Consider the following 23,818-nt stretch of genomic DNA (forward strand, 5'->3'; position numbering starts at 1 on the left):
CATAGACTAATTCAAGGTATTTTACAACACATTTGCAAGGGTACCGAAGAACAAATTTAGAACATATAGCCAATGTCTCCGTCCTCATCTCAATAAACTTTTTCCTTCTTTCCTGTGTCGACCGGGTGATATCAGGAAACATCCTGATTGTATAACCATAATATTTTTCATCTCTCTTGCGGAAAAACAATCTAATCACTGAGCTCTTCTCAGTTATAAACGCAAAGGACACAAATAAAGTTACCCTTGTTGGAATTATGTCCTCGGATGATAATTCTAAGAAATCAGTGATATTCAGCTGTGGCTGGGGTTCACCCTCCTCCTGGCCTTCATCCCGTTTCTTTTGAGGAAGAAAATAAGCTTTTAGAATTAAAGGCAAAGCTTCTGGAGGCATATTCAATATATCTGTTAGATATTTCTTAAATAAATCAATTGGAGGCATCTGGGGAATGACCGGGAAGTTGAGAACCCTTAAATTTAAGCTACGGAGATTATTTTCAATATTTTCAACTTTTTTCCTTAGTATAGTCTCTTGCTGGCATACATAATGGCATTCAGTTTCAACAGCTTTCATTTTCTCCCCCATCTCTCGTAGTTTATCATCCTGGACATCCAGTCTTTTCTGATTCTCTATACTTCGTGAGTTTACTCCAGTACTAACTTTTGATAAGTTCACAACAGCTGCTTCAATGGCAGCCATAACTTCCCATAGAGCTTCCATCGTAATCACCGCTGGTTTTACAAGAAAGGGTTTTAAAACTTGTTCTGACTCACCCCTTTCTGCAGTACCAGTCTCAGTGTCCCTTTCAGTTTCCAGCGTTGGTGTGTCGAGGTCGATGTCTCTCAGCACCGGAGGTATATAGCCTCCTAGCTGATAAGTTCCTTCTGGTACGGCCATATTCAAGCCTATCTCCGGCTTGCGGCTCATCAGCGAACTTTTTGATATTATCTCTCACTTCTCACCATTACACTGGGGTGGGGACGGCGTCTCAGGCGCTCCGGGACTCAACGAGATCTCTTCTGCCATAGAGAGGGACGCTCGCTCCACGTCCCTCTCCAACGTGGCACTCCCTCCCGGCTGGTTCGGCGTCGAGGAGAAGTAGGTAGTTATAACGCTCTGCCGTGGTTCAGATGTCTCTTCTAGGGCCAGGCTCTCACGGAGCCGTGCCTTCCGTTTGGTATGTGGCATTGGAAACTTGTTTTGAAGGAAAAAATAGTATTTAGAGGAACGTCCTTCTCACACTCCTCACCAAGCCGCCATCTTGAAACTCCGCCCTTTTTGACCTTTTTTGTGCTGATTCCACCACCACTGAGTGGTGGGGAAGTTGTGACTTCTGATATCCAGGAGTGGATTGTACTAGGTAGGTACTGTCCATTCTCTTATTTACTGCTGGGACAGAGCAGGGATGTCCCCACAGACGATGTTGCAATTGTAAGAGAACATCATGTATTGGAATGGCCACTACCTGTTTTGGAGGGTCAACGAACTGGAGTACCTCCAAGGTTTGTTGCCTGGTGTCCTGCTCTGTTTCTAAGTTAAAGGGAATGGAATCCGCCATTTCCTGTACAAAAGTAGTAAAGGTGAAATCCTGTGGAGGAGATTGTTTCCTGGGATGTGGTGGTGATGGATCAGACATAAAATCTTCTGATGATGTCTCTGAAGCAGTATCACTCCAAGTATCATAATCTTGGGATTGTTGTGGAGATGTTGAAGTCCTAGGTGGTGGAGGAAGGCCAGAAGGTCCTGGTAAAGGATCATCAGGAGAAGAGTCTTCTGGATTATCCTCTCTTTGATTAGATGGTAAAGAATCTAATAAATCCTGATATCTTTTCATAATGATGTTATGCAGTGCTGACTCTGAAGATCCTGGAGCCCCAGGAGGGAGAGGCACCGTTGGTGAAGGTTTTGGCATCGAAGGTATTGGTGTCTTCAATGGATGTCTTGCAGTCACCGATGTTTTTCCCTTTTTCCCTTGTGTCGGTGCGAGGGTGAAGATGGACATCAGTGCCGGAACCGATGAAGTCATCGACATCGGCAAGATAGAAGGCATCAACGTTGGAATCGACGTCGAGGTCATCAGTGGAATTGACATCACTGGCATCGGGAATGATCCCAGCATCGGTGACGTCACCGGCATCGGCGATATTGCCGACATCGGCGTGGTCGCCAGAAACTGGTCTTTTAGGGCTTGCATTACTGCTTCTTTAATGAGCATGGACAAGTCCTGTGGGATGGCTGGAACGGCTGGCACCGGTGGAGGAGGAGACGATATCTCCTGCGATGCCTGTACCAGGTGTATCGAAGTAGGCTCAGACGGTAGTGGTGTATCTGTGTGTTTTTGCCGCTTCGCGCTCGGTTCCCCCGGGGAGGCAGCTAACGGTGATGCCGAGGCATGACGATGTCGATGCTTATGCTTAGGCCTTATTTCAGTTACTGACCTTATGGATGCCATCGATGGTGTTGGCGATGCTTTATCTCCAGAGCCTTCCAGTCGACGTTTTTTCAGCAGGACGTTTTTTGTAACTCCTGCTGGGGATGATTTTGTAGACATCGAAGGTGAAGGAAGGAGTTGTAGGTGAAAAAGATGTTTCATTTTTCCTTGCCTAAGCTTCCTTCCCTTCGGAGTCATTTCTTGACATTGTTGGCAGGACGAAATGTCATGTTTTTCGCCCAAACAGACGACACACTCTAGGTGTGGGTCTGTGACTGACATGGTCCGATTACAAATCGGGCATTTTTTAAAATCCGAAGCCATGTCAGTATCGACAGCCGTCGATGCACATAGAAAATTTTGTGAGAGAAAAATATCGTTCTCACAATGTGAAAAATGGTAACAATTTCTCACCGTCCGGTGAGAAAGAAAAGAGTGAGATCCAGTATGGGAGAATTTCTTTGAAAGAATTGACTTTTTCAGTCAAAAGTGAGTAAAGAAACTCACAGGGCTCCTATCTCCGTGATGCTTACAGCAGCGCGGAAAAATGAAGACTAGAGTGAGACCCCTGTGGCAGAGAATATCATGGCATGCTCAGTGGCCTCACAGTGCCCGTCAAAAGTTTCTAGAAACTTTGACAGACGTTTTCCCGCAATAGGGCTCCGTCAGTGACGTCACCCATATGTGAGGACTAGCATCCTGCTTGTCCTGGGATAAAAGAAGACTGAGGGAGACACCTCTGGCTCACAAGGATAATTGCAGGCTGAGCATGCTCAGTGCACTCAGTGTGCCAGTGTCAGTCAAAGCTTTGTAGAAACTTTGACAGAAAAATTTTCCGTACAGGGCTCCATCCTGTGATGTCACCCATATGTGAGGACTACCATCCTGCTTGTCCTGTGAGAACCATCTCTCAACTAGATCTGAGTATTAGTCTGTGGTGGTATCCAGCCATCAGGGGATAATGAAACCAAAGTTTCTAAAGGCATGGAGCATTCTGTTCCTAGTGCTATAGACTCTGAAGGAGCATGTGAAAAAAAATTAAAGGCCTCCAAATTGGGCTGGGAAATAAGAGGGTAACAGTGGATTCAGATGAGGAGACCCACACAGTACTTTTCTCTTCTTCCCCATATCCACCTGTAGAATCCTTAAAAATCATAAAGAAGAGTCCCATAAAACAGGACAGAGGCATACCCCTTAGGTATATCGCTATAGGGCACCGTTGCATGCCGCTGTTGAATGCTGTAGCACCCGCTGATGATATGAGGGAGGGTGAATGTTCTGTGCTAGTCTCAATCACACAGCTGGTAAGGGGGGGCCCCCCCTCACATGCTGTTCCCCGTGATTCTGCCTGCACACTGCTGTTAGAGGAGTAACCTAGTGGTTAGAGTTGGAGGCTAAGAAGCCAGGGTTCAAATCCCACTGCTGCTCCTTGTGACCTTGGGCAATTCTCTTTATCCTCCATTAGCTCAGGTACAAACTTAGATTAGTGAGCCCTCAGGAGACAGGGAAATACCTATAGTACTTGAATGTAATCTGCTTTGAAGGTGCACATACGAACAGCACAGTACACATCAGTGAAGATTTGATGTGATTTGGAATGAGTTCTACAATGTTCTCTCACCCTAGCTTGATGCATCTCTACCTGAGTACTATCAAGCTAGGGTGAGAGAAGACTCTAGATATCTCATTTTTATTGTTCAACGCACAATTAAACTCTGGAATTCAACGCACAATTAAACTCTGGAATTTGTTGCCAGAGAATGTGGTTAGTGCAGTTAGTATAGCTGTGTTTAAAAAAGGATTGGATAAGTTCTTGGAGGAGAAGTCCATTACCTGCTATTAAGTTCACTTAGAGAATAGCCACTGCCATTAGCAATGGTTACATGGAATAGACTTAGTTTTTGGGTACTTGCCAGGTTCTTATGGCCTGGATTGGCCACTGTTGGAAACAGGATGCTGGGCTTGATGGACCCTTGGTCTGACCCAGTATGGCATTTTCTTATGTTCTTATGTTCTTATAAATCTTTTCTCATTCCAAATCACTTCAAATCTTCACTGATGTGTACTGTGCTGTTCGTACGTCTGCCAGTGCACGTAAAACTGGCTCCAAAACCCTAGTCCACCACCAAAACATCATCTCGAGTTACTAGATGACCCTCCTATAGTGGTATAAATAGTTGACTACTATGAGAGCCTTATAAAGAGTCTCTCTCTCTTTCTTTTTCGGCACTTCTCAGCTTGTGAAGCTCTATTCATGCAAAATGTATAGCATTTTGATGAATCTAGGCCATAGAGAGATAGGGTACATACCCATGCTGATGCGTAGGTAAAATAAAGACTGAGGGAGCTTAGAAGCTAACACCCATTCAAGGATTCCCACATATGTTCAGTAGAGCAAAAACTATGAGCTTAGAGAGAAGGGTCCTTCAGTACCATCGAATGACATCATCAGTCTCTCCTCTCTTGCTCCAGAGGAATCTTTAACTGTTCACATTCCACATACCCATTCAAACTTTTTTCACCTGAAAGGTAGTATTATTTATGTAACTCCTTCCCACTGATGGATCATTGACAAATTATTGGTCATGATAAAAATTGGTAACATTTATTTAGATTTTTATTTAGATTTTTATATTCCGCTTTTAGCACTTTTTTTTAAGCACTTCAAAGTGGATTACATTCAGGTACTGTAGGTATTTTCCTATCCCCAGAGGGCTTATAATCTAAGTTTGTACTTATTCCTTATACATCATTCCTTACCCTAGCCACTGAGAAGAGGAGCAACTGCCAGTGCTCTCCTTCTTGTATGATTACTAGTGATAAGGATGAGGTTCTACATAAGCTTACTTATTCAATCCATTTTAAATCTCATGTCATATATCTAATAGTGATCAGCTCATATCCACAGAGTAACTTTAAAAAAATGTAAATTCATTTTTTAAGGTACTTTTCTTTGGTACATATACTGATAAAAGGGAAGTGACTGAAATATGATAATTATAAGCATCTCTTACTGTGTAACTCCCTCAAAATTTTTTTCCACAATGAAGGCTGTTAATGTCGCTTTCTTCTCTTTTGATGTCTCATCTGTTATTAGCGTCTTGGCAAACACTGTAAAGATTTCTGCTATCCCTCCATTGCTGAAATTAAAAAAAGATCTAAACAATTAATAGAAGTCCATATTTAGCCACTATCCGGCTAACCTGTCCAGAATGTTCAGTAGCACAGCCGCATCACTGATAAGTTTATCTAACTGAGCAGGATAAGTTTGAATATTGCCACTTATCCGGCTGATAGGGTAATACATCAAGCTGCAGTAGGGCTATAAAGCACATTAAACAGCGTATATCTAACGATATGTCTAATGATGTGAAGACAGCAAAAGATGTCTTCACATCATGTGAAGACAGTCTTCACATCATGTGAAAAGATGTCTTCACATGATGTGAAGACATCTTTTCACATGATGTCAAGCAAAAAAAGAAGATGTGAAGACAGCAAAACAATGCGACAAGGCGATAGCAAAAGCCAGAAGAATGCTGGGCTGCATAGAGAGAGGAATATCGAGTAAGAAAAGGGAAGTGATTATTCCCTTGTACAGGTCCTTGGTGAGGCCTCACCTGGAGTACTGTGTTCAGTTCTGGAGACCGTATCTACAAAAAGACAAAGACAAGATGGAAGCGGTACAGAGAAGGGCGACCAGGAAGGTGGAGGATCTTCATAGGATGACGTACGAGGAGAGATTGAAGAATCTAAATATGTACACCCTGGAGGAGAGGAGGAGCAGAGGTGATATGATACAGACTTTCAGATACTTGAAAGGTTTTAATGATCCAAAAACAACGACAAACCTCTTCCGTAGGAAAATAATCAGCAGAACCAGGGGTCATGATTTGAGGCTCCAGGGAGGAAGATTCAGAACCAATGTCAGGAAGTATTTCTTCACGGAGAGGGTGGTGGATGCCTGGAATGCCCTTCCGGAGGAAGTGGTGAAGACCAGAACTGTGAAAGACTTCAAAGGGGCGTGGGATAAACACTGCGGATCCATAAAGTCAAGAGGCCGCCAATGAAGAGTGGGTGACTCGCCAGAATGATGGCTATTGACACAATACCCTTATTAAATAAACATACACATGCTTACTGTGACTCCTACATCGCTCTAAGCTTCAACAGCAAGAGGTAATGGAAAAAAGGATTTGCACTCACAAAGAGGGGAGTAGCTGGCTTGTTACGGCGGTTACTACCCCAAACCAAATATGCCTGATACTTCACTTTCAATGCATATACAGCATAGCTCTCTGCTTCAATAACAGGGGAGAAGAATAACTGATACTTCACACATCCAGCAGAGCTCTCTGCTACAACGGCAAGGGAGAAGAAAAAGGGTTCGCACTCAAAACGCGGGGAGTAGCTGGCTTGTTACGGCGGTTACTACCCCAAACCAAATGTGCCTGATACTTCACTTTCCATGCATATCCAGCATGGTTCTCTGCTGCATCGGCATGGGAGAAAGACTGATACATCACGCATTTCCAGCATAGCTCTCTGCTTCAACGGCAGGGGAAAAAAAAATTAACAAACAAACAAACAACAAACAACGGCAGGGGGAAAAATAAAACAAAAACAAAAAACTGATGCTTCACGCATATCCTGCATAGCTTCAACAACAGGGGTGAAGAAAAAAAGGATTCGCAATCACAAAGCGAGGAGTAGCTGGCTTGTTACGGCGGTTACTACCCCAAACCAAATGTGCCTGATACTTCACTTTCAATGCATATCCAGCATGGCTCTCTGCTTCTACAGCAGGGGAGAAGTAAAAAAAAAAAAAAAAAACCAACAAGAGCTGTACAACATAGTCTAGGTAAAACAAATAAGCATGGGTGTAGCTTGCTTATCACGGCAGTTACTGCCCCTACTACCCCTAACTAATCAAGCTAGATATTTCACTTGCATGCAGCTCCATCACTGCTCTCTACATTAATGGTGGGGGTGGAAGGGGAATAAAACAAGGAGCTAAGAGTAACAGATAAGAATGAGAGAAAAAATGTGTGAGGCTTGCTGGGCAGACTGGATGGGCCATTCGGTCTTCTTCTGCCGTCATTTCTATGTTTCATTTCTATGTTTCTATGATATCTGTGATATTTAGCAAAACCCTGCCCGGATTCCCTCTTATTACAATGAGCTGCTTTGTATTAGATTTGTATGTATACATTTTGCAAATCCATGCAAGGCAGCTCATGCATAGGCAATCCGATGTAAAAAAAAACACAGCTTACTTAAAACAGCTTACTTAAAAACACAGCTTACTTAAAAACCCCCTGACCTACGCCAGGAAAGCTGCCCACTGACCTTCAAGAAAAAACTTAAGACCTGGCTGTTCACACAAGCCTTTCCCTAACATCACAAATGTCATTAGATTCCTAACCTCTAAAGTTATTTGATACCCTGCAAATGTCAATGGAAACGCTACTATGTTATGTTATGTTATTCTGCAGGTGACCTAGCGAATTCTAATATATCGTTTTGAATTTCTAACCTTGTTATAACTACCACATCCTACGTTCCTCAGTTTTAACTGATTTGGTTAATCCACCTCTGTTTGATGTAAACTACCTTCGTTTGATGTAAACCGATGTGATATGACTTGTGTCATGAACGTCGGTATAGAAAAGAATTCAAATAAATAAATAAATTGTCAGCGACATTATTTTAGATACACCTTTTCCAGAAACGTTAATCTAATGCGAGAGCATTGAGACCTTAATTGAGGTCCTGATGCTCCCGTGTTAAATTTAAAGGGCCAGCCTAACAAAAAGAAAGTGGACATATTTAGAACCAAATCATCCAATTTACTGCTGTCAAAGCTAAACAACAACAACAACAATTATCAATAAAAGACAGTAATGAAAAGAAAACAACCAACAGTCAAAAAGAAAATCCATGCAAGTCTTATCTTGCATTGTCACAGCTTAACACCAAATGCTTAATTCTTACTTTAATATTATTATTTTTCTTTTAATGAAAACATTTCTTAAAGGAAAGTAAATCTATCTTTTCCAAAAAACAGTAAATATGAAATCACTTAAATCTGTTTTCTTTTTTCAATTTTTTATAATGGGAGGGGTTCTGGACTGGTGTAGCAGAAGTAAAGGAACAGGTAAACTATAATTTCTCCATCTTCTTCCTTCTGTTCCACCAGACCTGAACCTATGGGAAATACCAAAGCCCAACTAAGGGTGGGTTATTGACAATCCCACTTATAAAACTGAAGTACCAAAAATGGATTCTTGTCTAGCGAGAAGATCCAATCTGTAGTGCCTTATAAATGGCCCCAAAGAAGTCTATGTCGCTGCTTTACAAATTTCAACTGGCATTCTTTAACCAGGTAGCAACTGAAGCCTTTGAAGCCAATTCTCCTTTTCATGGTCCACAAAAGAGGACAAACAACCTTTCAGAATTACGAAAATCCTTCGTCCTCTCAAGATAAGATTTTAAACATCTCTTAACTTCTAGATACTTTAATAACTCTAAATCTTCTTTACATTCCCTTTTGTTAAAAGCAGGAAGAACAATTTGTTGATTTATCTGAAAGGAAGATACCTTAGGCAGAAATAAAGGAACCAGTCTCAAAATAATCAAATTTTTAGTGAATCTCAAAAAAGGGGCTTGCCATGATAAAGCCTGCAAATTCAGAAATTCATCTGGCCGACGTAATAGCTACTAAAAAGACTGACTTTAAGGTCAAATCCTTTATTGTTGATCAACAAAGGCTCAAAAGGAGATCTAAATAAGGCTTGCAAAACTAAATTTAAATTCTAATGAGGAATAACAGATCTGATTGGTGGACGTATATGTTTCACCCCACTGAGAAATCGGGAATCAATCATATGGGAAGAAATGAAACTTCACTTTATTCACCCATGAAAACAAGAAATGGCAGCTATCTGAACCTTTAAAGAATATAAAGCTAAGCCTTTATCTAATCTGCAATATAAAAAGGCAAGAATATCCCCTATTTGCACAATCCAAGGAGATAAATTCCTATTCTTGCAAAAATCCTCAAAAATATGCCAAACACTTATATAAGAAAGGGAAGTCGATCTCTTTCTAGAATGCAACATCACAGTAATCACTGAGGGAGAGTAACCTTTTTTAGCTAACCTTGCCCTTTCAATAGCCAAGCTGTAAGCAAGAATGGAGCTGGATCCTCCATTTCTATAGGCCCTTGATATAGATGTGGTAAACAGAGAGGCTGATCTATTAATAATCTCCTTAGGTCTGCATACCATGGCCTTCATGGCCAGTTGGGAGCTACCAGTACCACCGTGTTGCATCTCTCGGTCTTAGATGGCTTCGACCTCTATGCCTCACCTTTCTTCCTTCTCTCTCCTCAAGCCTTGGGAAGATGGCTGCTGCTGCATCTTCGAGCCGCTCTCTCCGGCGTCCCCAAACAGCAATGGCGACGGTGTTCGCCATGGATTTCCTGAGGGCCTCCTAGGGTGCGCGTGCGCACACCACCCACGTCTTTATCCATGTCATGGCGGGAACCTAGGGGGCATCCTCTCCGAGTGTCATCACGACATCTGGGTATTTAGCCTGCCCTTTGTTTGGTAACAAACCGAGTTAGCAAGGATTGGAATGCCTCCGGTCTAAGCTGCTCTGCCGCATTCTAGCTGCCGCGGGAAGCTCTCTCTCTGCCCTTCAGGGTCATTCATCTCTAACATGGGTACCCGCTCCTCGGGGGCCCTTATGCTTCTTTCAGGTACCTATCTGGGATACCGGGTACTCGCTCCACAAGGGCCTGCTCTCCCTACCTTGGTGCTTACAGTTCAACTACTTCTGCCTGCCAGGATCTTCATCAATACAGCTATCTACTTCAGTGAGTAACTAACCTTGTCAGTCTGTCTCACCTTCAGCTTCAATGCTGCGAGTCTGCATCCGAGACTTCTCTACTATCTTGTGCAGCCTACCAACTACCTAAGCGTGGGACTGGTCTCCTCTGCTGAGGACCCCTGGACTCTTCTACTGGGTTACCTCACTGCTGCCATCCCTGAGCAGTACCACCAAGCTGTATAATAAATACGTGTTCTCTGTGTCTGCTTGTGTGGAGTCTAGCTTAGTACTGCGGTTCCTCACGGGGCTCCTCCCCATGGGAGTGGCCATCGCCACAGTACCCAAGAATCCACTCCAACACCTCAAAACCATAACAGATTGCTAACTCCATGGATTCGGCTCAGCTCACTGCTTTGCAGGCCATTCCGGGCCTGGCCCAGCGAATCTCTGAACAACAGAATTCATTTGATAACTTGACTGTTGCCTTTAACCAGTTACAGATACATTGACTACCGCAGGTAAAGAAGTTACACCACCGGAAGTGACGGTCAAGACTACAGTGCCTCTATCTGCTCCAACACGCTTCTCGGGTGAAGTTTGGAAATGTAGAGGATTTATCAATTAATGTTGCATGCACTTTTCTCTGCAACCTAACCATTTACCTACAGCGTATGCCAAGACCACCTATATCCTTTCGTATCTGGACGGAAGAGCGCTAGCTTGGGCCTTACCGCTGTGGGAGCGCAGTGACCCTATCCTGAATGATCTTGCCAGGTTTCTTGAACTGTTCAAATTAGTATTAGATGTCCCTGCCCGGTACTCAACAACAGGATCAACTTTGGTTCATCTAAAACAAGGTAATAAACCTTTACCAGACTTCACCATTGAATTCAAGACGTTGGCATCTGAATTACATTGGGACCCTAGATGCCTGAAGACCCTCTTCTTTGAAGACCTGAACTTCTGGTTGAAAGATGAGCTGGCAGCTCAGGAGGTGCCTGAAACCTTAGTAGAACTGATGAAGTTGGCCACAAGGACTGATCGCCAACTTCGCGACAAGGTTCAAGAGCCCCAGAAGACAACCTCGGGGAGAGATTCGAGTCAAGTCTGAATCCAGGCCTATACCTCCAGGTCCTGTTGTGGGCGAAGAAGAACCAATGCAATTGGGCCGCAGTCATTTGACTTCTAAAAAGAGACGAACTCGAAAGAGGTTGGGACTATGCATGTATTGTGGACAAGCTGGTCACGCTGTTCAAACATGCCCTATATGTCTGGGAAACTGGCAGACCTAAGACCTGTGAGAGGACTCTTCTTAGGTCTCACTGCACCCTCTCCTCCACTCTCTCTTCCAGTATCCATAATCTGCGGACCTCTAGAATACCAGACCCTTGCCTTAGTGGATTCTGGAAAACATCATATAGTGACATATAATATGTTATAAATCTTTATTTATTTTTCAAAAGATATTATAGAAATAACCTCCTTAGAAATCTTCTAAATTTCAAATGGACCAAAAGAATACCAATATAAAAAATTCCCAACCCCTCCTTAAGAGAGTTTAAAAATATTACAAGAATTCACATGAGAAGAGATTGTGATCATTGGTGGTGATGAAAAATTCTACAGCATAAGAAGAATTTATTTTTGCTCTTGTGAAACTACTTGGATGAAAAGAAGGGTGTGATTGTAAAAATTTCAATACACAAGAAAAGATCTGACAAATGTTTTTAGATAAGATATGTGTGAATGGAATGGAAGTATGAATGGTTTGTAAGTAGGGGTTCGAAATTTTTTATATTGGTATTCCTTTGGTCCATTTGAAATTTAGAAGATTTCTAAGGAGGTTATTTCTATAATATCTTTGGAAAAATAAATAAAGATTTATAACATATTATATGTCACTATATGATTTTTTTTTTATTATTTGTGTGATATATCATTGATTGCCAGTGTATTTGTATCATTAGTGGATTCTGGGGCGGGGGAAATTTCATTTTGAAACGTCCAGTGGAACATTTGCGGATCCCCACCACTACCATGACGTCTCCTCTACTTTTGCCCTCTATTCAGCCCTTACCAGGTGAAGTAACCCTGCTTACAGAACCAGTGAACTTACATACTGGTGCTCTTCATACAGAGACTATTTCCTTCTTTGTGCTAGAGAAGGCCATGCACCCTTTGGTACTTGGGCTACCATGGCTGCAGAAACATATGTCACAATTCAACTGGGCCACTTTGGAGCTTTAACGTTGGGGTCCAGATTGCCATGGCAAATGCTTGATGGAAGTCTCTCCAATACCATGCATGCCAACTACCCCGTTGTTGCCTGGGTTGCCGCCTCAGTATGCATCTTTCCAAGATGTGTTTTCAAAAGAAGCTGCTGATGTTTTACCTCCACACAGATCATACAACTGCGCCATCAATTTGAAGCCTAATACAGAACCACCCAAAGGAAGGGTTTACCCTCTCTCTGTTGTAGAGAATAAAGCAATGTCAGAGTACATCCAGGAGATTCTAAAGGCTTCATAAGACCCTCCAAGTCTCCTGCCAGCTCAGGCTTCTTCTTCATGGGGAAGAAGGATGGAACATTACATCCATGCATTGATTACAGAGCTCTGAATGAGATCCCGTAAAGAATCGCTATCCCTTACCACTCATCTCGGAGCTATTCGACAGGTTACAAGGATATTCTCCAAGCTTGACCTCAAAGGAGCGTATAACTTAGTTCGCATCTGCTCTGGCAATGAATGGAAGATGGCTTTTAATACCTGGGATGGGCACTTTGAATACCTGGTGATGTCCTTCGGCTTGTGCAATGCCCCGGCTGTCTTCCAAAACATGATGAACGACATTCTGCATGTTCTACTCTACCAATGTGTCATTGTCTACTTAGATGACATTTTGATATTCTCCCAGGACCTGTAATCCCATCAGGAAGATGTCAAAAGAGTTCTGCAGAGACTTCGCGAGAACCGCTTACATGCCAAGTTGACTAAATGCGAATTCCACAAGGAATCCGTGCCCATCTTAGGGTACATTGTCTCAAACAAAGGTTTCCAGATGGAGCCTCAGAAGCTTGAGAGTATTCAAAAATGGACACAACCCACTGGCCTAAAGGCTCTAAGATGATTTTTGGGATTTACCAACTACTACAGGACCTTCATCAAAGATTACTCTTCATTGACTGTTCCATTAACAGCAATGACTAAGAAGGGAGCCAATGTTGCCACTTGGTCTACGGAAGCCATGACAGCATTTCAGAAGTTAAAAAACGCCTTCTCAAGCAAACCATGTCTCTGCCATCTGGACTTTACACGACCCTTCCTTGTGGAAATCTATGCCTCTGATGTAGGTGTAGGAGCCATGCTAAGCCAGACCAGTGACTCTAAGATCTTGCACCCCTGTTCATTCTTTTCCCGACGTTTCTCGCCAGCGGAGAAGAACTACAGTATTGGGGATAAAGAATTGCTGGCAATAAAGATGGCATTTGAAGAATGGCACCCCTGGCTTGAAGGTGCACAACATCAGATCACTGTTTACACTGATAACAAAATTCTGGAGTACCTCCGTCACGCTCAACACCTTAACCATAGACAGGCGAGGTGGTCCCTGTTCTTCAACAGATTTGACTGTGCTGAAATATCGCCCTGGTGATAAGAACGTCAGAGCAGACGCATTATCTCGCTCTTTTCTCTCTGAAGACATACCTGATGAACCCCAGCATATCATCGACCTGAAGAGAGTTATTCTGACAGCTACACATCTGGTACCCCCGGGCAAGACCATTGTACCCTGAAATCTAAGAAAGAAATTACTAGCATGGGCTCACGATTGGAAACCCGCTGGACACCCTGGTGAATGGAGAACACTGGCTAAGCTACAGAAGTACTATTGGTGGCCCACCATGAAGGAAGACACTCTTGCATATGTAGGTTTTTGTTCCAATTGTGCCAGACAGAAACCTCCGCCCGGACGTCCTTGGGGCCTGCTTCAACCCTTGCCAGTACCAGACGAGCCCTGGACCCACATTGCAACAGATTTTGTGGTGGACTTGCCACTTTCTGGAGGGAACAATACCATCTGGATTACAGTGGATCGATTTTTGAAGATGGCTCACTTCGTGGCTCTCCCTGGCTTGTCTTCAGCCAGGTTTGTCATCAGTCACATCTTTCGCCTACACGGCATGCCTAAACACATTGTTTCTGACAGAGGAGCTCAATTTACAGCAAAGTTCTGGAAAGCCTTGTGTAAGAAATTCGACATCACACTTGACTTTACCTCTGCGTACCATCCTCAGTCAAATGGCCAAACTGAGAGAATGAATAGAACTCTCAAACAGTTCCTCCGCGACTATGTCTGTTCACGACAGAATGACTGGGCTGAACTGTTGCCCTGGGCTGAATTCGCCATCAATTCGCATCCAGCATCATCTACTGGATCTACACCTTTTGAAGTGGTCTATGGATGACAACCCTTACCACCTTTACCACTTACACTTTCTGTGTCATCCCCAGCAGCTCAATCTACTGCCAAAGATATAGAGAAGCTCTGGAAAAATACTAAAGAGATGCTCCAATAAGCAGGACTAAGAGCTAAGAAAGGCTATGACACTCACCATAGCAAGGCTCCTGAATTCCAGCTTGGTGACAAAGTCTGGCTGTCTACCAAACATCTAAGACTCAAACTTCCATCTGCTCGATTTGGTCCACGCTTTGTCAGACCCTTTCCTATTCTCTGATGATTGGGCTCACTCACCTATAGTCTGAAACTTCCTCCAGCTATGAAGATTCATAATGCGTTCCATGTATCGCTGCTGAAACCGCTTATTCTTAGCGAGTTTTCCACCAAGACACCTGAACCTACTCCTGTGGATGCAGAAGAAGACATCGAGTACAAGATTGATGCCATCCTTGATGTAAGAAAGAGAGGCAGAGTTTGGGAATACCTCCTGTCATGGGAGGGATACGGACCAGAAGAAAACTCTTGGGAACCTTTGGCTAATAACATGGACAAAGAGATGCTTCATCAATTTCATCGATTGCATCCTCAAAAACCAAGACCAGTAGGGGGGTCTAGAGGGGGCCCTTTGAAGGGGGGTACTGTAGCGTCCGTCTGTCTCAGATGGCTTCAACCTCTGTGCCTCACCTGTCTTCCTTCTCTCTCCTCAAACCTTGGGAAGATGGCTGCCGCCGGGTCTTTGTGCCGCTCTCTCCGGCGTCCCCAGAACAGCAATGGCGACGGTGTTCACCATGGATTTCCTGAGGGCCTCCTAGGGTGCGCGCAGCACGCCACCCATGTCTTTATCCACGTCATGGCAGGAACCTCGGGGGTGTCCTCTCCGAGTGCCGTCACGACATTTAGGTATTTAGCCTGCCCTTTCTTTGCTAACAAACCAAGTTAGCAAGGATTGGAATGCCTCCGGTCTAAGCTGCTCTGCCACTTCCTAGTTATCCCGGGAAGCTCTCTCTCTGCCCTTCGGGGTCATTCATCTCTAACCTGGGTACCCGCTCCTCGGGGGCCCTTATGCTTCTTTCAGGTACCTAACTGAGATACCGGATACTCGCTCCACGAGTGCCTGCTCTCCCTACCTTGGTGCCTACAGTTCAACTACTTCTGCCTGCCAGGATGTTCATCAATACAGCTATCTACTTCAGTGAGTAACTAACCTTGTCAGTCTGTCTCACCTTCAGTTTCAACGCTGTGAGTCTGCATCCAGGACTTCTCTATTATCTTGTGCAGCCTACCAACTACCTGAGCGTGGGACTGGTCTCCTCTGCTGAGGACCCCTGGACTCTTCTACTGGGTTACCTCACTGCTGCCATCCCTGAGCAGTACTACCAAGCTGTATAATAAATACGAATCCTCTGTGTCTGCGTGTATAGAGTCTAGCCTAGTACTGCGGTTCCTCACGGGGCTCCTCCACGTGGGAGTGGCCATCGCCGCAGTACCCAAGAATTCACTCCAACACCTCAAAACCATAATACACTGAAACTCTTCCATTTTCTATTTTTCTTAATACTCATGCTATTAATGGCCATGGAGAAAAAAGATACAGAAGTTTGTATCCCTTGTATCCCATGGAGAAGTTTGTATCCCTTGTATCCCATGGAGAAAAACGATACAGAAGTTTGTATCCCTTCCCTCCTCACCGGTCTTGACCACGGACAAAACTATCTCATTGCCTTTCTTGATATATCTGCGGCTTTCGACACGATAAGCCACAATCTACTTATCTCCCGTCTTGCAGACATAGGTATCTCCGGCATAGCCCTCCTCTGGTTCAAATCATACCTGACAAACAGACGTTTCTCTGTAAAAATCGGAAATCACGAATCCTCACACTTTACCCTCTCCCAAGGTGTCCCCCAAGGTTCCTCCCTCTCCTCTACCCTTTTCAACATCTACCTCCTCCCCCTCTGTCATCACCTCACTGAACTCGGCCTCAAATTTTACATCTATGTGGACGATGTTCAGATCATCATACCACTATGTGAATCTTTAGCTGCCACTATAAGCTACTGGGAGGACTGCCTCACTTCCATTAACTCCCTCCTCACATCCCTGCAACTTGCCCTCAACTCGTCCAAAACAGAGCTCATACTTATCCACAACCATCAGACCCTCAAATCCATTCCCACCAATGACTCTATGGCCCTCTCTCTCACATCACAACCCGCAGTTCGGAACCTCGGCGCCCTAATCGACCCATTACTGAACCTAAAAAAGCACATTAGCTCTGTACTCAAAGGTGGCTTTTATAAACTCAACATCATAAAAAAGCTCAAGCCGCTACTCCACACGCATGACCTTAAAACTGTCATCCAAGCTACTATGTCATCCAAGTTAGACTACTGTAACTCGCTGTACCTTGGTCTCTCCTACTCTACCATTAAACCCTTACAGATCCTCCAAAATGCTACGGCAAGGTTAATTAGCAACGCTAGAAAAACAGACCACATAACCCCTATCCTCAAAGACCTGCATTGGCTTCCCATCCCATCACGCATACTCTTCAAATCACTCACCATCATACATAAAGCTATATACAATGATAACTCCACCTGGCTCAGTGAACCCTTCCGTCTCACACAATCCGCCCACCCCACCAGAGCAAACCACAAATTTACCGTACAAGTCCCACCCCTTAAAAGGGTCCGACTAACTTCAACCAGAGACCGTGCCCTCTCAATTGCTGGCCCAACCCAATGGAATGCACTGCCCTCAAACCTCCGCCTGGAATCATGCCCAAATAAATTCCGCAAAATGCTAAAAACCTGGCTTTTCCACCAAGCCTTTCCGGATTAACTTTGCTCCAATCTTCCCTCACCCTGCGTCCCCTGTAAATAATTGCCCCACCTTACTTCCACACCCACCCTTTGTAAATAGTTTCCCAATTATACCCCTCCACCCCAGTCTGTGTAAATAGATCCCCTTATTACGCCCCCCCCCCCCCCCCCCTCATTTTTTAACTATTGCCTCGGGCTCCCAGTTAGAGCCCTTTCTAACTCTTGTTTTTGCTGGTTATCCACTCCCACCTCCCCGTTCTATGTATTTTCTACCTGCTGTTATAATGTAAACCGATATGGTGTGTATTTTTATGTCGGTATAGAAAATCTGTTAAATAAATAAATAAACAAACTTTGCTGAAAAGCATCTATCGCTTCTCTGCCTACTTCTCTGCGGTGACTGAAAAACCTTCTTACTTTCCTGTTTTGACTGGAAACCATCAGATCTATCTGATGTCATCCCCATTTTTGCACTATCTGAAAATAAGCCTCCTGATTTATTTCCCACTCTCCAGGATCTATTACATTCTGAATGAGATAATCTGCTTGAACAATGTTCTGGCCTGCTATGTGTTGAGATATCAACTGGCATAGGTAATTCTCAGCCCACGCAAATAAGAGATCTGACTCTTCCAAAATGCCTCTGTTTATATATGCAACTGCGGTTGCATTTTCACATAAGACTCTCACTGTCTTCCCCTGAAGGAGATTCTGAAAATGTAAAAGAGCCAATCTGATGCCCCTGATCTCTAGGCAATTTATAGACCATTGGATTTATAGATCTGGCTCCAAAGGCTCTGAGCTCCTCCTCAGTCTGGAGTCTCCAAAGACATTTATTTTCACAAATTTGGGGAATGAGACCACCATTTTAGAGATGATCGAGTCTCGTTAGATAATGGAAGGCATATACCATAGCCCTCAAGTTGTGGTTTCCATCTCAAAAGGAGTGAGATCTGTAGAGGTCTCATATAAGTCAAAGCCATTGAACCTAGAAGTTGCAGATAATGCTATGCAGATAGTGCATGATGACCTAAAAAAGCTCTTCATCTGGGAACAAATCTTTGAGATTTTCTTCTGATGAAGGTAGATTTTCTATAGTTTGAGAGGGCTGCAAATGACTTTTTATAAAATTGATCACCCAACCTAACCGTTGGAATAATGAGCCTACTGCTTCTATTGAAGCTATTCCCTCGGAATAGGATTTGGCCCTTATTAACCAATTGTCCAAATAAGGATGGAACAAAATTCCCTTCCTTCTTAAAAATGCAGCTGTTAAGCCATACCTTTCGTAAAGGTTCTTGGTGCTGTTGCTAGCCCAAAAGGTAGGGCAATAAACTGATAATGTTGGCCGATTTTGCAAAATCAGATATGTTTTTTAATCTGGTTTCATTGGAATATGAAAGCAAGCCTCCTTTAAATCGAGAGTTGCTAAATACTCAATCTTGTGAACTGTAACAATAACCATGCAAAGAGATTCCATGTGAAATCGAGGGATAAATATATTCTGATTCACGCCTTTTAAATCCAAAATGGGTCTGAATGAACCATCTTTTGGAATTATAAAATAAATCGAATAATACCCCTTTCAACATTCATTGACTGGAACTGGCTGAATTGCTTGTAAATGAATCAACTTCTTCAATGTCCAGTGAATTGTGGCAACCTTGTCTGGATTATAAGCAAGTAAGATTTATTTATTTTATTTAACATTTTTATATACCGAAATTCATGAAGCAAATGTTACATATCAATTCGGTTTACATTATAACATTAAAACAAGCAAGACGGAGTGCAATTACATCAAACAGGAGAATAAACTTGGATGAAGTAACTGGGGGTTAAAGAACAAGAAGTTACAATAAATATAAGATGTAAGATAACAATGATCTCGTTCTGATCTTAATTCTGGAGCATATCCATACTGGATTATATCAAAATCCATTGTTCTGAGGTAATGTGGATCCATCCCCGAGAAAAGCCTGTAGCTTGCTCCTATAGGCTCCCCTAGAGAATTAATCCTCTAGGCTTCATTGTGTATTTTGTGAAACACTGGAAGGTTAAGTAGTGTTACCCCCTTGGTCTTCTTGCTCCTCGAAAAGGCTTAGACATGCTTTTACCTCTCGAAAACTGAGGAGTTTCTCTCTTACCAGGTCTATATCTCTTCTTTTCCATGGACTGAGTGACCCCAGTATGGTGGGAAAACTGGCATGAGTTTTATCTTCTGGTAATCTCTGCAATTTTGAATCACCTAGATTTTTTTATCAGTCAGTCCAGCTTCTCACCAAACAGGTATTTACCCTTAAAAGGTAAACGCGAAAGTCTAGACTTTGACCAAGAGTCCGCAGACCAATTTCTTAGCCACAGAAGACATCTAGCTCCTACAGAAAAAGCTAAAGATCTAGCAGAGATTCTAATTATGCAATATAAAGTATCAGATAAATAGGCTGTAGCTGACTCTAACTTTGCAGTGCTTTCAATCTCAGATAATTGCTGAATCTAGCAGAGCAAAGATCTAGAGACATAACTAGCACAAACTACTCTCTGAAGCAGAAAAGATCCTATGGAAAAGAGATGCTTAATTAAGTACCAACTATAGTTTCCTATCTTGGGCATCCCGTAGGGTTGCGCTTCCCTCCACATGAATGGCAGTCCTCCTGGCTACTGCTGCAATCATCACATCGACTTTTAATTGTTGGAAAATATGATCCAGCACCTCTGGCAGCATAGGTTACACCCTATTTAAAACTCTTAGATGCCTATAACCAGCCTCGGGAGTTTCCCACTCAGACATACCGTAAACATAGCTTCGATCTCTGGGTGCAGAGGCTGTCTTTCTAGTACCTCTCAGGATTGGATCCCAACCAGGAGTCTCTTCAAATTTTTGTTCCTCAAGACATAATACAGAAATAATCTGGAGAAATAATGCTGACATTTCCTCCATATGGAATAACTGTTGCAAATCCGGAGGTGGACCCCTGTTCAGAGGTAAAGCTAGCGCTACCAAAGAGAGAGTCAACCCTCTCTGGTCCCTACCATCGGAGGGCAAGGCTTGAAGGCTCAGCAGTCGAATGAAGACTTCACCCTGGAAGCTCGTGGTTCCCCGAGAGGAACCCGGCCACTGGGACTTAGGAGACTCCTTCAAGATTGAAGATTGGTCTGGATGCAGGCGCCTCCTGCAGGTCGTGGATTCCAGATGGCTGGCGCCTCCAGCAGGTCGAGTCAGTCCAGGAGTAGAAGCCGAAGAGTGGTCAGGAGCCATTCCGAGGGTCGAAGTCAGGAGAAGGGTCCGCAGCCAGTCCAGAAGCAAGCCAGAAAAAGGGTCCACAGTCAGTCCATAAGCAAGCCAGGAGAAGAGTCTGCAGCCAGTCCAAGGTCAAGCCAAGCGAAGAACGACAGCCAGTCCAAGAGTCAGAAGCCAAGAATCAATCCAACGAGGAAGGGGAACAGAAGCGGGACAAAGACCAGGAATGAAGATCAGGAGCACCAGCACTGAATCCTAAACCAGAAGCCTCAATACCAAGGCAAGGTCTGAGGAGCAGACCTTGCCTTAAATACCCAAGGTGAGGGAGGAGTCCCGGGAAGGAGCCACGACACTTCCTGTCGTGGCCCTTTAAATCTTGACTTCAGCCGCACGCACAGCTCTTAGTCATCCAGAAGGGGCAGGAGTCGTCCCGGCCAAGCAGGAACCTGCGGCCGGCCTCAGCAGTGGCCATGGCCATGGGGAGAGTGTTGAAGGAGGCTGCCTGCTCCAGCAGGAGCCTCTGAGTTCACCCGATGCCGCGAGTAAGTACTTGGTCCAGGCCGCGGCCCGCCGCAGCCAGCGGCCATGACAATCATCCCCAGTCGCACCTTGCCGCGGCTGACAGCCATAACAATAACCTGATCTGCTCCTCTTCATCTTCCCCTGACTGAATCTCACCTTCTTCCAATGATTCCAGTCCTCTTCCACCTCTTGCATCCTCAAATCTTAAATAAGAGGAACAATCCAAATTCAGAGAGAAAGAATTTCAATTTCCTGTGACTCAAATCTCTCTCTCTTTTGAGATTTAGAAAGTTCAGCAGCTGACATTTCACTCTGTCCATGTTCTGCTATGCCTTCTCATTGACCCTGTAAGGCATGAAATGTCTGATGTAAAAACTTGAAAAAGTCAGGAGAAAGAACACCAGCACTGGTGATAGGAACTTCCTGTTTTAAGTCATGAAGGAAATCCAACCCCGGTGGTAATTTGAGACTTAACCCAGGTCCTGCCCCTAATGATGATGTCCCGAATAACAGATTCAAGATGGCCATTGCCCCTAATGACGACATCCCAGGTGACTGATCCAAGATGGCCACTACATCCAAGTCAGCCGTTAGAACATCTGTAGCTAACAGCTCTCTGGAGGCTGAAGTCGCTTTGGGTGAAGCCTCTACTGAGGCAGCTTTATTGGCGGTAGGAGTAACCCTAGTTAAATCAAGTGATTCAGATTTACTGCAGCAGATCACAGACTCCTGTCAGCTGATGTGCGCTTAGCGCCACAAACACTGCAGCGATGACTCTTCTCAGATATCGTCAGATTAAAAATAGCTCCAAGCTATGTCAGAGCAAGCAGTTTACCAAAGCAGTAAGTAAATTCCTCTTTATTACTTGAAAAACACCAAAAGATCAAGGCAGAACCTCTCATGGCACCAGTGGAATCGTTGTTGCCATGGATGCCATCGATGGAATTGACATTGGCATCGATGGAATCCACTTTGGCATCGATGCCACCCATGGAATTGACATTGGCATTGATACCACCCATGGAATTGGCATTGGCATCGATGCCCATCGATGGAATGGACCTGGCATCGATGCCCATCAATGGAAAGGACCTGGGCATTGATGGAAAGGTCCTGGGCAACGATGGCATCCATAAAATAAAGGATGGCATCGATGGAAATGACCCTGGCATCAATGGAAGTGCCCCGGGCGATGGTGGCACTTCCATTGATGCCAGGCTCAATGGACGTGCCGTACACCTTGTCAATGATGACAAGGTGTACATCAATGGCAATCATCCAGGCAATGATGGCACTGATGAAACCCAAGGAAAAATCAGTGCCACAGATGAAAAACATGGATGGCAGTGATAGAAACGATGCAGGGACAATGGAATCAGAGTAACACAGGGGGAGGGGTGCCGATGGCATCTAAGAATCAAGGACAGTCTGAAGGGGGTACCGATGGTAGCAATGGGGGCATCAACTGTGCAAGGGTACCGAGGAAATTGAAGGACCTGAATCAACAGGGGCACTGGCGGCAACGGAAACTGTCGAAGTCCCTATCCTACAAGCGCTAATAACCAGGCAGAGTGTCACATAGGGACACTCGCAGGCTATGTGTGGCTAACTGAAAACATAGGGAGAGGGAAGGCCGCAGTCGGTTGGCAGGCCAGAGAGGTGACAGGAACCGACCGAAAAAACGGGGCATAGTACTCACTGAGCGTCGAATGGAGACGCGAAGGGAGACCCATGAGGGAAAAGTGTTTGTGAAGTAAAAGTTTAAGTATTTCTGTTGGGAAAAAGTGTTAGAATTTCTCACAGAGCTCCTAACCGCTATGCTTACTGCAGAGTGGAAAAAACAAGACTGAGGGAGACACCTGTGGCTCACAGGGATAATTGCAGGCTGAGCATGCTCAGTGCACTCAGTGTGCCAGTGTCAGTCAAAGCTTTGTAGAAACTTTGACAGAAACGTTTTCTGTACAGAGCTCCATCCTGTGATGTCACCCATATGTGAGGACTACCATCCTGCTTGACCTGTGAGAAAAAAATAATTGCCATCAGAGCACGCTTCACCACAGGAGAAACATCCACAGGAGCATGGCCCGAAAATGCAGCCTTAAATTAACGCTTAGAAAATAGTAAGAGGGCTGATTCCTAAAGAAATACACTTTCTGCTCGACATGTGCTGAATTCAAATGCCCATCTAGTATTTATTTATTTATTTAAAATGTTTTCTATACCGTCGTTCAGTATATACCATCACAACGGTTTACAGATAGGCATGTAAAGTAAATTTAAGAGTTAAATTGGGTAATATCAATTAACATAACATAGTTACATAATAAATAATATTTGATGAGTTGTTACACTGGGGGTGATTTTCGTGTGCCCTTGGGCCTCAGCCCGACCCCAGACAGATCCAGGACTGAACCGAGGGCTGACGGCGTGTTCCAGCATGGCAGACGGTCTTACCCTCTGCCAGGCCTGGCAGACCTGGCAGGCCTGGCAGACCTGGCAGACCC

At 44.1% G+C, this 23,818-nt stretch overlaps 1 protein-coding gene across 6 annotated transcripts in view; it reads right to left on the reverse strand.

Moving 5' to 3' along the window:
* Positions 1-23,818, reverse strand: part of LOC115099048 (very long-chain specific acyl-CoA dehydrogenase, mitochondrial-like) — a 490,244-nt gene that overhangs the window by 294,437 nt on the left and 171,989 nt on the right. For 5 of the 6 annotated variants that reach the window (XM_029616323.1, XM_029616317.1, XM_029616320.1 and 2 more), the window contains one exon: positions 5,447-5,572. The exons of the other annotated variant lie outside the window; for it this stretch is intronic. In XM_029616323.1, coding sequence (XP_029472183.1) covers positions 5,447-5,572 — 126 coding nt within the window. The remainder of the gene's footprint in view (positions 1-5,446; positions 5,573-23,818) is intronic. 6 annotated transcript variants of the gene reach the window in all.

The sequence above is a fragment of the Rhinatrema bivittatum genome, chromosome 9 (assembly GCF_901001135.1).
Source record: "Rhinatrema bivittatum chromosome 9, aRhiBiv1.1, whole genome shotgun sequence".
Classification (NCBI taxonomy): Eukaryota; Metazoa; Chordata; class Amphibia; order Gymnophiona; family Rhinatrematidae; genus Rhinatrema; species Rhinatrema bivittatum.